The 16,013-nt window shown below is 38.7% G+C and overlaps 1 protein-coding gene across 1 annotated transcript in view; it reads left to right on the top strand.

Annotated features, from left to right (window-relative positions):
- LOC137283500 (RNA polymerase I-specific transcription initiation factor RRN3-like) overlaps positions 1-16,013 on the top strand; it is a 302,356-nt gene that overhangs the window by 181,306 nt on the left and 105,037 nt on the right. The window contains exon 10 of the mRNA XM_067815033.1: positions 6,284-6,414. Within this exon, the coding sequence (XP_067671134.1) occupies positions 6,284-6,414 (131 nt within the window). The remainder of the gene's footprint in view (positions 1-6,283; positions 6,415-16,013) is intronic.

Here is a 16,013-nt window from a genome sequence, read left to right as displayed (position 1 = left end):
GACCATTAGCGAGGATACTCGGTATGTCTCCTGACGAGATAAAACCAACAACAACCGTCACAGGCACGAAGTTACCTGACCTAGTACCGTACCGAGAGCTGTACATTCATCTCGATCAGGTGAGCACAACGTACAACATTCAAGGAGGTCACCCTTCCACTATACTGAGAGCAGTGCCGGTGAAAACTGAGAAATACAACGACGGTAGAACCGAGTCGTTTTCACCACGGCAGTATAAGAGATTAACCCAGGGCAACATACCTGAGCTGACAATATCGGTGTTAGATATAAATCATAATCCTGTAAATATAGGATACCTCAGCTTAACGCTTCATATAAAATGACCAGCGCACAAGGACCCGGAGTGAAAAAATGCGTCAATATCGGGATCTCCGACCTCGGAGACACACGCGGTTTCGACGCTCCCGGAGTAGATGGTAAATCGTACGCCTTGCAACTGAAAAACAACATTTACAAACGCGTTGAAATCCCCTCCGGTGGAACCCTAAGTGATATAGTAGATACCACAAGAGCAACAGTCAACACTAAGTACACCCTTGTCAACACCGGTGATAATAATTGGGTAATATACCCATCGTTCGGGGGTAAACTGTTCGACTTAGACGATGTTGAGAGCACTACCGTCGCCCGAAACAAGCCATATATGCTCGTCTTCACCGAAGATGACAAGTGGGTGTTGTTACCCGATAACAACTGGTTTATCAATATTAGACTCGTCTCTCCCTACGTGTTCACGGATAACAAAGACAACCACCTAAACAAAGTCGTGAACAATGGAACCCTGCTCGTGGCTTACGTCCCAACTCAGAGACGTAGCGTAGTCGTCAGCCCAGTCCACACTGTGGCAGCCCACATGCTATCGAGTAAACCGGCCATACAAAACGTGAAATTGCAGTTGGTGTCTGAATTCGAAGGCGTGGTTAAGATACTAGAGAGTCTAACGGCAAACGCAACACTGATCATCAAAGTCTACCTAGGGGAACCATCGGGGAATGATGTCGAGATCGTGAAGGGGATCAAACTCGGGTGGGGCAAACAACATCAGTATCAAGTTTGCAATGTTTACGTGCGGGTGGGTGTCGACTCCAAGACCAGTCTGCAGGGGGTCAACGTGATCGTGGAAAACAAGATATCACTAATCAATATCTTCCTGCCTGACAACATACACTTCATGGGTATGAAGTTAACCCCTGAATTATTATCAGAAAACCAGTTGGAAATTATATCGTAATAGTATAATAATGACCAGTCATCATCACAACACTACGCTTAACGACCTAGGAGACACGGAGGGATTCGATCAGCCTGGTGAGGAAGATGAATTATACATCCTGCACTTCAAAGACAACGTGTACAGACGGGTGCCGTTATCAGATTTTAAAGAACCTAAATGGAATATCAACTTAACACTCGCCTCACCTTATATAACAATGGACGAAAATGAGTGGGTCTCTAAGATTAGTAACAACGGTAGCTGGATCGGGGATTTCATCATTCCGGAGAGGGGATTCATGATGTCTATTAATTCCGTAAATAGGTTAATGTCTGTAGGAAAAAAAAAATTAACATTTAGCAATCGTTTGAGTAATATAAATATTGTTGAGATATATTCCCCTTCCACACTCATCATAGAAGTCTTCTTTTATTTAAGCACTGAAAACAACTCAAGAGTACACCAAATTGTACCCGGGGTGACAGTACGCTGGTATGACGAACACCTAGGTCAACATTGTCGTATTATTATACAACGGGATACCCCGGGTCATATAAAACGCTTAATAAGCCTCAGTGGGGTTTTGATTACAACAGGAAAGTCTATTAACCTCTCACCTATTACCCTGACTAGTGGTATAGACCTTGTAGAATTCAAATTCACTTATGGACTATTAACTGAAACCCAATTAAAATATCTTTCAAAATATATATTATAGGATGGGTCTGTACCCAGTTGTAGAGGAAGTAGCGAAGACACTGGAAACCGTAGATGGGTTCCGCTTGAGGCAGTTATGTGATGTGAAACGTCAACTAGAACAAGACCGTGACACGCGGAAAGCACTATGTAAAAAATATAATAGAGCTTTCAATATCGTGGACGGGGCTGGCACTACCCTTATGGCAACCAGCATGGGACTAGGGGCGGCAGGCGTTGGGTTGTTGGCTACCATCGTGGCTGCACCTATAGTGCTAGGTATTGAAATAACGGCAGGGGTGGCAGGGTTGGCAGGATTGGCGCTTAAGTTAGTATCACGCAGACTTAATCGTAAGGCATTGAAACACGACGAGATCAGGGTTCTGGCCGAAGCAAAGCTGAACACAGTGAGTGAGCGTATTTCCACGGCACTCTCTGATAGTAAGATCTCAGAAGAGGAGTTTCGTTCAATCCTCTCTGAACTCAAAAAATATAACGGAATGAAACAAGATATTCGATCCAAGTCTCGTAAGTCTGCTATCAGCGAGGACGAGAAAAAAAAGTACATAGAACAGGGGATACAAAAAGCCCAGCAAGCCTTTATTATGAACACCAAAGAGATCGTAGGCGGTTCACGTTAAACTGTTTCATCGATATAAACATGACATAGGCACAGTGTTACCTCCAACACACGTTAAGTAGTAGGGGTAATGTATCTATACCAGCCGGGGGAACACGAGGGTGATAGCCGTAAGCGGGCCACCGATCCTATATGGTCAGTCAAAACTTACAACATAGATAAAGTGGATATGAAAGCCGACGAACCTAACTTATACTACTTGAGGGATGGGCCGGGTAGGGGGTTTGTAAGAGAAGAATTATTGATCGTACCGTACGGCACAGTGTTACCTCCAACCAATACACGGTAAACTGTTTCATAGACACCCAACCTTTTTGTAGTAGGGGTAATAGTAGCAAGATCTAAGGTCCCAACCAAAGCCTTATTTAGTAAATAAGGCTTTGTAGAGACATTTCTTGAAAGTGGTCCAGAACCCCCATTGTATATACTACTCCGCCTGTGCGTTATTGACAGTCACGATATAGTTTTTAAAGATATCAATAAATTCGGCATTAAAACTCGTGCTATGGGGGTCTTACCCTTGCTGCAGGCCAACCACGATTTTCATGTGTGTGAAGTTGGATTCGTTTATGTTGTGCATATTATTATTATGTATAATTTATATTATAGTATGTACATTACACTTCCAGATATAACGAACGGTGAGCCCATTCAACTTATGCATGCCATTGATAACACTTCTGGCCTACACGAAATAGCACTATGTGATATCACCTACTACCCGCGATGGATAAACATCGGAAACAAAAAAATAATAATGTGTTGACCATCAATAATTCACAAAACACAATGGAAGATGGTTACTACAGCATGTGTTCTCTCAACAATGAAATTTTCAAACCCTTAGGAGCTGATCTTAAAATAAGACTCAAATGGAACAGTGATGTTAGATAACAAGGGGAAAAACAGACTGATACTCAGTAACAAGGTGGCAGAGACGGTAGGGCTGACATCACTTGCAATAGATCCTGGCCAGAGCATCAATGGTATGGATCTACCAGATCTAATTCCATACCACGAGCTATACGTTCATCTCGACCAGCTTAGCACAACGGATAATATACAAAGTGTGCGTCCTTCCACGTTGTTGAGGGCCGTCCCGGTTAAAACAGAAAAATACAATGAGGCTTGCACTGAGTCATTTTCATCGCGTCAGTAGAAAAAATGAGCAAGTGTTATTGTTCCCGAATTAAGAGTATCAATTTTAGATACAAGAAATAATACTGTAAATAATAGGGTACCTAAGCATAACATTGCACATACAAAATGGCTAGTAATCAAGGACCAGGAATGCAAATAAAAAGATGTGTTAATACAAGTTTGTCAAACCTAGGTGATACTAGAGGGTTTGATGACACAGGAATAGATGGCAAAATATACGCTTTTAAGCTTGTAAACAACGTTTACAGACGCGTTGAAGTTGCCGCCGCTTCTGGTGGTAATTTTAACCTAGATACATCAGGATCTGACATCAACACACGATATGATATAGTTCGCAACGATGCTGATGAATGGTTAATACGCCCATCATTTGGTGGTAAATTGTTTGATTTAGAAGACTTTGATAGGCCTACAATCCTTCAACAAAACAAACCATACCATTTAATACGCACTGACGATGACAAGTGGACGATGTTACCAACTCAAATCAACTGGCTTCTCAACATAACACTATTTTCACCATACGTTTTCATAGGAAGCAAAGACCAGTTGGAAACTATTTTCCAACAGATGTATAACAATGGCATACAATGTAACACTCGGTAATCTAGGAGATATAGAGGATTTCAATTTACCTGATGAGGAAGGCACCCCATACATCTTATGCTATAAAGATAACGTATACAAACGAATGCCACTAGCAGATTTTACATATCTTGAATGGGTAATTAAAATAACACTAACCAACCCTTACATTGGTTTTCAACAAAATGGATTTGTTTCCGAAATGATTAACAATGGCATCCTTTTCACGACCCTTAGTCCCATTGCAGATGACTTTTATTTTGTGCAAGTGTTACAAATACCGGGTCATACTGGCAACATGCTAGCACCAGTTGAAGATGTTAATTATTTACATTTTTATGAAATAAACGATCACCCACAGGATTATTTTTTAGGTAAAGGTTATACCATAAAACCACACTCAACACTAATTATAGATGCATATCTCCAGGGAGCACGGAATATCATCAGCTTTTAAGTGGCTTCCATATCTTGGGATAAAAAACATGAGAATAAATTTTGCCAAATCATATTAAGAAAAGGCTATCCACCATCAACAAGCCTCAATGGTGTCATCGTTCAGTGTACTTCATATTTAAATTTAAAACATTTATCTATAACCTAAAATTTAGACCTTATAGGCTTGAAATATATCAATCAAAAATTCAATGACATATAATTAAAAACTAATTTATAAACTATATTTTAGACAGACAGAATGGGACTGTATCCAGCCGTAGATGTTGAAGGAAACATTGAAGGAAGTGCAGACGGATTCCGACTGAAACGGATATGCGAAATAAAACGTCAGCTAGAACAAGAGTGCAATACACAGGCATCACTACATAAAAAATACAATAGAGCCTTAAAATACATAGATGGCGCAGATACCACCATAATGGCAGCTAGTATGGGATTAGGAGCAGTAGGAGTTGGATTGTTGACAACAGTTGTAGCCACGCCGGTTGTGTTAGGACTTGAATTAGCAGCTGTAGTGACGGGAACAGTTGGATCGGTGTGTAAATTTGTATCCCGCAAATTGAATCATAATGCAAAGAAACACGATGAAATTAGAATACTTACTGATCAAAGGCGAACTAGAAAAATACAACAAAATGAAGAATGAAATTAGATCAAAGGTTCATAAAACCTTTATAAGCGAGGTTGAGAAAAAAAGTACATTAAAGAAGGGATACAACAAGCTCAACAGGCATCACGAAAACCAACGGCATAATAGAAGATACACATTAAACTGCTTCGCTGAAATCAATATAGTGAGGGAGGCCCCCTAACTGGCTGCAAGTCCTTGCGGACAGCTGACTGCAAGCCTCTGCACCAGCTGCTTATTCACCCTATGAGAGATTTGTCTCACCCTATGTATAATAATGGAAGTGTGGCTAGCTGAAAACATATCTTGGAGAGATGCTGAGTCTCTGATTGTTGACAAACTCAAATAATTAGGGCCTGGCGGCTATCTATTGACTCTTTTATATTAATAAAGATGTCAACAAGGAGGATTTCCTGACTGATTTCAATGTTGATAATAATAGCAGGCGCGAATGACTTTATCAATAATGTATATGGCCGTTGCCATAGAGCTGTCATGTGATTACAGTGTTAAATATAGTATAGGCTTACTGATATGGTTATACAGACACACCTTTATTTTTTCATAGTGCTCTGCTCACTGTTGTGACCCAGTTCTCCATTTAGACATTCCCGTAGTAAAGGTAATAGCCCGGCTCACTGTGTCTATTGTGAGCTTGTGTGAATGACAGACGGGTTGTGTCATTTTGGGTTTAGTGATTTTGAATGGCGATTTATATCTTTGTTATTGATATTAATTAGTAGTTTAATTAATTGTGGTCCAAAACCCCCATTAATTATACTACTGCTTTCAACAATATGAAATATTAAATCTGACAATTACAAGAGTGCTGCCAAACATTTGGCAAGGTGTTGTTAATATAATAATGATGTTATTCCAGATGTATGTGATTGGGACTCATGCAAGAAGTTGTACAGAGAACTACTCTTAGTCTTTGAGAGAATGGTGCTTCCAACCTGTGCCACCAGTCACTGCCAGTTCTTCATGTTTTACATATGCAGTTTCAAACCGGTATGTATATTTGTTCATTACACACATCACAAACCATTAAGTAATAAGGAGAAGCCCCTGTCAAACAGATGAGGCTTACTACATTTAGCCTCGTGACCTAAACAAAGATGTTGATGTTTTAGACAGTGGTGTTACAGATTTATGTCAGAGCATCAGTGATTGGAGAGGTACAAAAGTCACAAGTGATGCTCATGTAAATACCAAGTTAGCTATAATACAATGAGATAATATAACTGCAGCTTGGGTTTGACTTGGTTAAGCAGGGTAACACAAAAAGAGTGATGAGCACCAGGAGTGAACAGGTTGGCCATGTCGGGTATCTTCATCTGTCTACATGAGAGTGCCATGTCGGCATAGTTTATGACAAGTATTGGATGTATGTGTTCAAATTCAAAGGAAGGATCTGGCGCAGGAACAATTTGAACTGTTGTGTGATAAACAAAGTAAGACTTTTTACCATACTCTGTGATACTTGTTTTGCCAGTATTAAAACTATTACAGTAAAATACTTTTATAACGAACTACAAGGGACCACTGAAATTAGTTCGTTATATCCATAGTTCGCTTTTTGCGAACATCCATTGAAAGAACAGTAAAACACACCATACAGTACAACACATTCCTACTCAGTTTATTCGTACATTCATTCATTCATATTACGTTCTTTTCACTACAAAGTCAGTAATCTTACACAGGTCACTTGTCACTATGCACTCATCATTGAATATCGTATTTTAAAAGTCTCACGAGTATCAAAAGCTTCTGTCCACATTTCTGATGTGTGAGGGAGGCATATACACAGGCCTTTTGAGGGTATGCACTTGTCGTTTTCTATTAAATCTCCAAAGACCAAGTTGCTGTGCCAGAAGTATGCAAAACTAGGTCGTCAGCGACGGGCTTTACGGCCTCCGGCAATCTGATTGGTTAATAATGCAAACTACAACTTCACATGGGTGTAAAACTGGAGTGTGTTTTGACATCTAACTTATTGGTCAGATTTCGAAGAGAGCGCCGCTAATTGACACTGATTGAAGTTGCTCAATTGACTATTCACTCCATTAATTAGTGTTAACTGGAACTGTCAAGGATTTCCAAGTGAGCATCGCTAACTGGCAGTGACACTGATTCAGTTCGCTCAGTTCGTTATTCACACCTTTAATTAGTGTTACCTGGGACGCGCGGGGATTGCAAATCAGTGTGCTATAGCCGGTAAGTTCATTATAGAGAATTCGTTATTTACGACTTTTTTTATATGATAACATATAGTGGTTTATTGGGGACTTTTAAAACAGTTCGCTATAGCCGTCAGTTCATTATATCCGTGTTCGTTATAAAAATTATTCTACTGTATTTAAATTGTTGTGTGATCTCTCCACTCGTAACAATAGTAGATATAATATAATAGATATCTTGGCTTACAAGTAGTAAAGTAAATAATAAGAACTGTTATGCCAAAGATTCTATTTATGTCAGTCTCACAAACAATATTTTACTTGTATTCCAGTAGTAACAGTTCCTATGGGAAGTTACTTTGGTTTTTGATTAAAGATTTGGGATTCGTCACCTTGAGACATAATGATGCAGATGAACATCCAGTGTTATTCACTGATATGCAGAAAGCAGAGAGACGTAATCAGTATTTTCAATCAGTATCTGGTATTGATGAAAATATAACAGATATGCCATTCTTTGACAAATGCACTGATTCTGTATTATATTGTGTAACTATTGATGTGAATGAAGTGTCCCGTATAATCAAATGTTTTACATCTTAAGAAAGCCTCTGGCCCAGACAGAATCAGCCATAAGTTTCTTAAAAATTTAGTACATTCAATAAGTATCCCACTTATCATGTTATGTAATCAGTCATTGAGGAGTAGCATATATCCAAGTATGTGGAGAGAAGCAAATGTAATGCCCTTATTTAAAGGGGCACTGATGCGGAGCAATTTCCATGGACTGGTTTCAACTGTTGTTATTGCTTTTCCCCCTTCAGTACCCGGATAATATCCCAGAATTCGTCACTGGTTCGTGACCTCTGCAGCACAGTCCGTATGCGCAATTGAGAGTTTAATTATAGACAGAACAACTAAGGTGAAGTCATTTTTACTTCATTACAAATGTATTATGAAAGCAAATGAAACACTTTGAAGGATCTGCCAGTGGTAGAAACGGTAAAAAACTATTAGGACGGAAAAACAATGAAGCCATTGTACGACCCTATATTTTGTCTCATAACCCTAATAACTTTATTGTCATATTTGTATGATTTTGAAAATTAATAAAAGAACACACGGTCTGCTTATGCTTATAATAAATTTCAAATTGGTGAAAACCTGATAAATCGCTCATTGCTCACCCAAGATAGCACATCTGGCAGCTAATTGTATGACGTCCGCCATTCTAAGTAATTTAATTAACCAATAATGAGCAATCAATCAATCAACGTAATGGTGGTTAATTCTTTGAAGGGAGGATGTTTGTTTTTACACTTGCACTTTACGACAGGGTGTAGTCAGTATAGATTAGTACATCTACACAGCCTTTTGACTGTAGAAGATAAAAGTAATTTATCAATCAATGTGTTATTGGTTAATCCTTTTATCGATGTTTGTTTTGTAACTCAGCTGATAAACCCTCTTGCATCACTTACATGCACATATTACATAACAAACAATACATTTCAGATTTCTCTACCACTGGCAAAGTCATTGTTTTTAGTTTATGAATTCAAATAAATCAACTGTGTGTTTTTATTATCATAGATAATAAACCAGGGTAGCTACCATACCTACCAAACTTTATGTATGAATTTTGCTATCACAGCTAGGCCAACACTCAAATCTGTCTGTCTGCCTGCCTGCCTGCCTGTCACACACAAAACTATCTATACTATCTAGTATAAAGCTTTGCAATCTTCGGCCAAAATAAATGGCTTGCTACGTGCCTGTAGAGATAATATTTTCACATAACTTGATGCAATATGGAGGTAAAAACACAGAAATAGGATCAAATTGGATCAGTCACTATACCATCCAAGCATCTGAAAAATACTGCACTGCTGGGATATTTTGTCACGATCAGACAAGGAATACCATGGATAGTTTTAAATAATGGCATATGATGGGCATCCGGCCTCCTGACTGTTTAGGTGAAGAAATTCTGCTAATGTGGATCGGAGCCCAGTCCCTTTGTCCGTCACGGTCGAGAGAGTGGGTGCTGACCAATTTGCAGATTGGTTTCGTAATTAGACCATTGGCCAGAAACATTATTCGCTCCGCATCAGTGCCCCTTTGAAAAGGGTGATGGCTTAATGGCTTAATGTCTTCCAGTTATCGACCTTGATCATTTGTGTGCTTGAAAGAGTGATGTTTAAACATCTGTACAACTATTTTCATGTAATCTAATTATTGTATAAATACCAATCAGGATTTCAGTCTGGTCATTCAACTGCCCATCAGTTATTAACTGAAATATCTGACCAAATCTATGACGCTTCAGATGATAAAAAACACTATTGTATGTTTTTTTTGTGATGTCTCTAAAGCTTTTGATTGTGTGTGGCATAAAAGTTTATTACTGAAATTAGAGAAATACAGAATTCATGGTTCATTGTTGAATTTGCTAGCTGATTACATAAGTAACTGTAATTGCTCAACAAGCGTCTTTGTAAAGTCATTTGAGTCAAAATCTTCCCAATCAATTGTACTCAAAAACAAATAATTGTAAAGTCATCACACTGTGCAACTGAATCGGACATGGACTTACTGCTGTCAGAGTCATCAGAATGCACTCGTATGATAACAGGATGGATAGTCCACTGTTGTAAACCACTTTGAAGCCAGTACTGATGCTCCACAGCATTTTCAACTTTCTCAACTGATTTCTTCCATGTGGCTTGTGAAATCATAGCCATGGATTCATGGACTAGATTTTGAACGTCTGTCATTTTAAACATTGTGTTATTCTGGGCAATGTCAGATTTGGTGATAGCCCCAGATCAGTTCAGTCGGGTTCAAATTGCAAAGATAAGGAGGCAAACCTAAGACGACATGACTGCAGAATCTATATTCTGTTCCAATAACATTCCATGGTTTATATTAACACACGTCAAGTTTTAGTAGGCACCGAGTGTAACAGTGTCCTAGCATGGACGCATCCAGAGCGGGCCACAATGTATAACCTAAAAGTATTAAACAAGGTTGAACAACTCACGCAGTATGCATTAATGTTACATGGTGTTAGAAGACGGATCTTAGTCCCAGGATTCATCAGGCGACATTTCACAATGGAAGAAGCTTTGCACACTCTGAGAGAGTAACTGAAATTTTGATAGCTGGTCAGCGCACTTTGAAGTTGAAATGGCGGACGGATCCAACCGTCCCAGACCGCTTTCATTTGAAGGTGACATTGCCGAAAACTGGAGACAGTTTGAACAGGAGTTTAACATTTTCCGGGAAGCTGTGCATGGTGATTAAATACAAAACACAGGCATATATATATTCTTGAACATTGCAGGAAAGAAAGTGATCAAGAAAAGTTTTTCCATCTCAGTGGAAATCACCATGGTGTGGTATTTGTTTGTTCACCAATTTTAACATTGTGAAAACTAAATTACAGCTGTATTTACAACAGCACACTGTTTTTAAGAGGTGAAAAGATTTTTTGAGTTTATATCATCAATTTATCAGTTGTGAAGAAGACTTACTGTTGCAATACACATATTCTTTAAATCTACAACTGATATGTATTTTTATTCTTACCTGTTCTATCCCTTTTTATTCACATCTCTCTTTTCTGTCACATTTCTCTGAAATGCCAATGTCAAGGCCAACTTGATAAGGGAAGTAACTTCTGTTTATTTCCTAAGTGAATTTTCTCTTCGTGAGATGATGCATAATGAAAGTTCAAGTCATGATAATCATTAAAAAAATCAAATGAAACTATTTTTTGCATGTCTTAATTCTCTTTCTGGCAGACTTTCAAAATCTGACTACAAATGTTATGTCCTAGTTTAATATATGAATTTGATGTGATGAAAATATTGAATATGTTTACAATACTTAGATCTGATGAAGTAGTTTAGAACTATTTGAGTACAAGTTCACCCTGTTTTTCTGGATACAAGGTATGAATTTTAATTATAAATATAATTAATTACAATTTCTTCTAGATCAAGTAAGTCCACCAAAAGCTGAATTTCACCACTTTCAAACCTTTTACTTCGATTTCTAGTCTCACCATTTGTGTTCTAAACAAGATAGTAGCTGCACTTACATATGTGTTTTTCATGCAATGAATTATAGATAATATTTAGGTGAACTTGATGAAGGATTTTTTCTATCTCACCTACTGAAGAGCTCGATATCCTAGCTAGGATCTGTTACACAACTTATAATTTAGGACAAGGATAAGATCGTTTCGAGAATGGGTCTTTTCTTAACAGTTGGATGTCATAACTCCTGTCCTAACTAGTTAGGATCTGTCTTAGCTGGGACACTTTTGAGAATTGGCACCCTGCATTTAGAAAACCTGTTTCTCGCAGGTTTGATGGAAGGGGAGTAGAGTGGCAAGATTATATTGTTCAGTTTGAACAAGTAGCAAGTTGGAATGGCTGGAGGGGTGATGCTAGTGTAGCAGGGTGGTGGATATAACTCTTGAGTTGTAATGTTACCACATAAATACCATACCATACATGTTGTCATACACATTGTCACTGTCATCATTTCATGCTATTTTATGTTGTCCTTGTCTACAGTTGAATGTCAGTTACTAATCTTCAATACCCTTAACAGCCTCTGATGTCTCCAGCTTCACCTGGACTTCCCCTTCTCTATTTTTAGAAACTTCCACCACCTGACATACCTCTCTAGCATCTGACTTCCTTTGTTCTATCACAAAGGTTTAGCCCAGTTGAGTGAGAATCTGTGTACAGATGTCAGTTTCAAAACAGGTTAAGAAGGAAAGGTGAAAGTGTAATTGATTTTGGTTATAGTTTAAGATGACTAGCTTGTAAGGCCTTTCCTGTTATTCCTCACTCTGCCAGGGAACTGCATACAATTGATCAGTTTATTCAAGGTTTAGCCAACAGTGAGATGAGAAGACGTGCAGTTTCATCATCCCAATTGTTTGGAGAATGCTATATCTTTTGCTGAGGAATTTGAGGCATTTGAATGTACCCCAGTCATAGAGAACGAGCCAAAGTGGGAGAAGCCAACTGTTAGAGGAGTAACTACACCTGGCACTATTGAAAAGAATGAAATCTCTGAGCTGACCAGTGCTGTGAAAGCTTGTCTTGAAAAGCTGACTGCCCGGCCATTAAGCCTTCCACAAAGAACAAGGAAGACAGGAAAATCAAAACCTAGGTGTTACATTTGTGATTCCAGAGATCATCTTTGTGCCAAATGCCCGCATAGAAAGGTCAGCTCAAACTCAGATGTGGAGAAGGAAACCAAGATAGGGCTGTGCTTGAGGCCAAAAGTTCGGTCCAACATAGAGAGAGGGAAAGGCCAAAACTTAGTAGTTGTAAACTAGAAACCAAATGTTTTTGTGTGCCAATCAATGTCGAGGGAAATGAGGTCATAGATTCTGGTTCACCTGTTTGGTTTTTGCTTGAAAGAGTTTTCAGACAGTTGGGTTTCAGTTAGACACTGTTGGAGAAGACTGATATAGATTGTTCCTTGTTAACTGGTCATGACTTACTTATTATTGGGTTTGTGTTGTTGGATTTCTTGATTGGGGAACAGGATTTTCAACAAAGAATATCTGTGGTAGATATAGATGATTCTACAGGAATTTTGGGAATGGATTTTCAGAATGAGTATGATGTTTATACTCGTGCTGCTCATGGGGTTGTATATATGGGTCAAAATGTAATTTATTCCACAGAACAAGCAAGGAAAGTTTGTGCAAGGGTCAATGTGACTGAAAAAATCACTGTTAAACCTGCATCTGAAATTTGTATTCATGGTTTTGTGTTTGGAAAGAGATCGCATGGAGAAATTATTGCAGAAGCTTACAAATCTTTTGCACAGCAACATTTGGAAGTGGCTGCCTTCCAACAAAAGAAGTACTATGATCGAGGTCTAAAACCTCATAGTTTTCTTGCTGACGACTTTGTTTGGAGATGGCACTTACCTTCTGCTGATCGCCCTTTATCATTAGGACGGACGGGACCTTGCAAGGTTATTAGGAGGGTGACTGATGTAACATATCAGATTCAGAGAAGTATTACTGCAAAGCCTATAGTTGTACATGCAGATCACTTGAAGGCATATGAAGGGAGGACAACTCCTGATGCTTGGATTGATGAACCTTCAAGTGATAGCTCAGCTGATGAATCCATTAGTGTGTGCTATGGACATGAACATTTTGTTTCCGATTTAGAAAATAGTCTTTAGGACATCGGTGTGGATGTGGAAGACATCACACGAATCCATTGTGGACGTACTGGCAGGCCCCGCCAAAGATATGTCTTGGGTGGAGGAAGGGTAGCACGAATGAGTTCACTGAGAGTAACCATGGCCATGGTTCCGTAGGTGACTCAACATAAACAACTGTGTGGCGAAACTGAAACAGGTTTCAAAAAGGGTACAGCATTATAGAACTTCATGTTCAGAATAAGAAATACCAGTGACATGATTTCTTGTGTCAAGTCAATCCCTTCCTTACAGATAAGTGACATCTTAGATATTGAAGTAACCCAAGCAGAACTTGATGAGCTTCAAGGGGACGATGACTCCAGACCTTGTGAAATGTGCAGTATTGGACCATTCTCTTTACCTAGGGCCCGGAAACACCTTTCAAAAAAAGTACCACACAACCTTTGTTCACATATTCTCATGTGTGACATGTGGGATTAAGTTTCGAGCTAGGACAGACTTCCATTGTCATCTGAGGCACAAACACAATATGCAGGTAGATGGGAAGGAAATGCTGGAGGCGGACGTCAACCACCACTTAAGCCCCCGGGAATTGGCCAAGCTTTCTAGAGAAGCCATAGCAAGAAAGGCACTGGGAGAAGCCTTTAACTCATTAAGGCTGAGAGACGCATATGTGTGGCAAATTAATTAGCTTCTCACAGCGAGAGCCGCGTATTGAGGCTTATAAAAAGCACTTCTTATTCAGCGAGAGGCATGTATTCGGGGTGATAAAAAACACCTCCCATTCAGCGAGAGCCGCATATTGGGGGTCTTAAATTTTAAATTCGTATTGTACCTATTATTTCATTCAATTTAGCAGTAATGATCAAAGATTAGCTTTTCTTACAAGAGAGGTTACTTTCTGTGTTAATCAGAAGAACTATCAATGTGCTTTGATAACAATTGCTTGCAATGTTGGGGGCTTATACAGGCAAATGAACACATGTCTGCGAGAAAGGGGATTATGAGATGTTACAGGAGGTGAGTGTTCGTTACTCGTCATTTGGAGTGAATACTAAGATACTCTGTTTGCACATTGATTGAATTAACGGTGACAAGGTTACGAAACCTTCTTCTAAATTAAATCATTCATTCATTCATTCATTTTGTGGAGTCCAGTATGCTCATCTTCATAAATATTTGGTGAGATTCAACTGCAAGTGTATACATCACAAATCAGTATCGTGTAACTTATTTTAATTCTATAATACATGTACTTGAATTGTGATATTTATTCGTAACAATGTGCAGATTATATTGAAATGTTCAGCAAGCCATTATGTTTGATGTACAAGTAGTGTTCGCAAAATGTATATGCAAATAAATACTATCTCTACTCAAAGGTTGGATTGGGTAATCTGGGGTAAAAATAATCGGATTGTAGCGCTTTGAGCGCTTTGAGCGCTTTGAAGAAAAATAAACTCAAAGTGCTTGTTAGTCCTACATGTACGTTTCAGGCATCCTTACAATTATGTAAGTTCACGATACACAAACTTTTTCATGATAGCTAGAGTTGATAAAACCGAAATCCAGCATATTGATTGGTCAACGATCTAAACAATAGTCAATCTGTATCCAAGCTGTCTAGTGACCAAACATGCTCTTCAGAAATTTAGCCCACGCCCCATCACCTGTCATTTCCTCTATGACAGGTATCTCATGATACGATTGGTGATAGATAAGAAATCAGCCACTATATGGAACAGTTGAGATACAAAACGTCCTATTTGGGAACTTTGATGACGCCCTCCCATGACCCTTTGTCTTATGTATGTGCAAGGAATAGCATCATACAATATGCATACATGTATGTTCGCACACGATAACGTATATTTTCTGTGTTAAATCTAGATGAACCAAAGTGACAATCTTTGAATCTGTTCCATGTAAGTCACACATTAGCTTATTAATACTTACCTTAAAATATTCAGTATATACAAGCAATGTACATGAATCAGCGAAAACGTTTCTTTCATAGAAGATTATTAGGCATGTGCGTAAATTCTTCTTTACTGCCATTGACATAGATGTTTTGAACAATTTAACCTCACACAATGATATGAGAGGGACAATTTGTTTAAGTATGTCTTACATACAAAGAATACAAACATGTGTTAAGAAAATACACACTCCACCAATAGTCTACAAGAGAAAGTGTAATAAAATTACATAAAATGT

Source organism: Haliotis asinina, chromosome 5 (assembly GCF_037392515.1).
Source record: "Haliotis asinina isolate JCU_RB_2024 chromosome 5, JCU_Hal_asi_v2, whole genome shotgun sequence".
Taxonomy (NCBI): Eukaryota; Metazoa; Mollusca; class Gastropoda; order Lepetellida; family Haliotidae; genus Haliotis; species Haliotis asinina.
The sequence above is the reverse complement of the archived record's forward strand: the minus strand, read 5'-3'. Positions and strand labels throughout refer to the sequence as shown.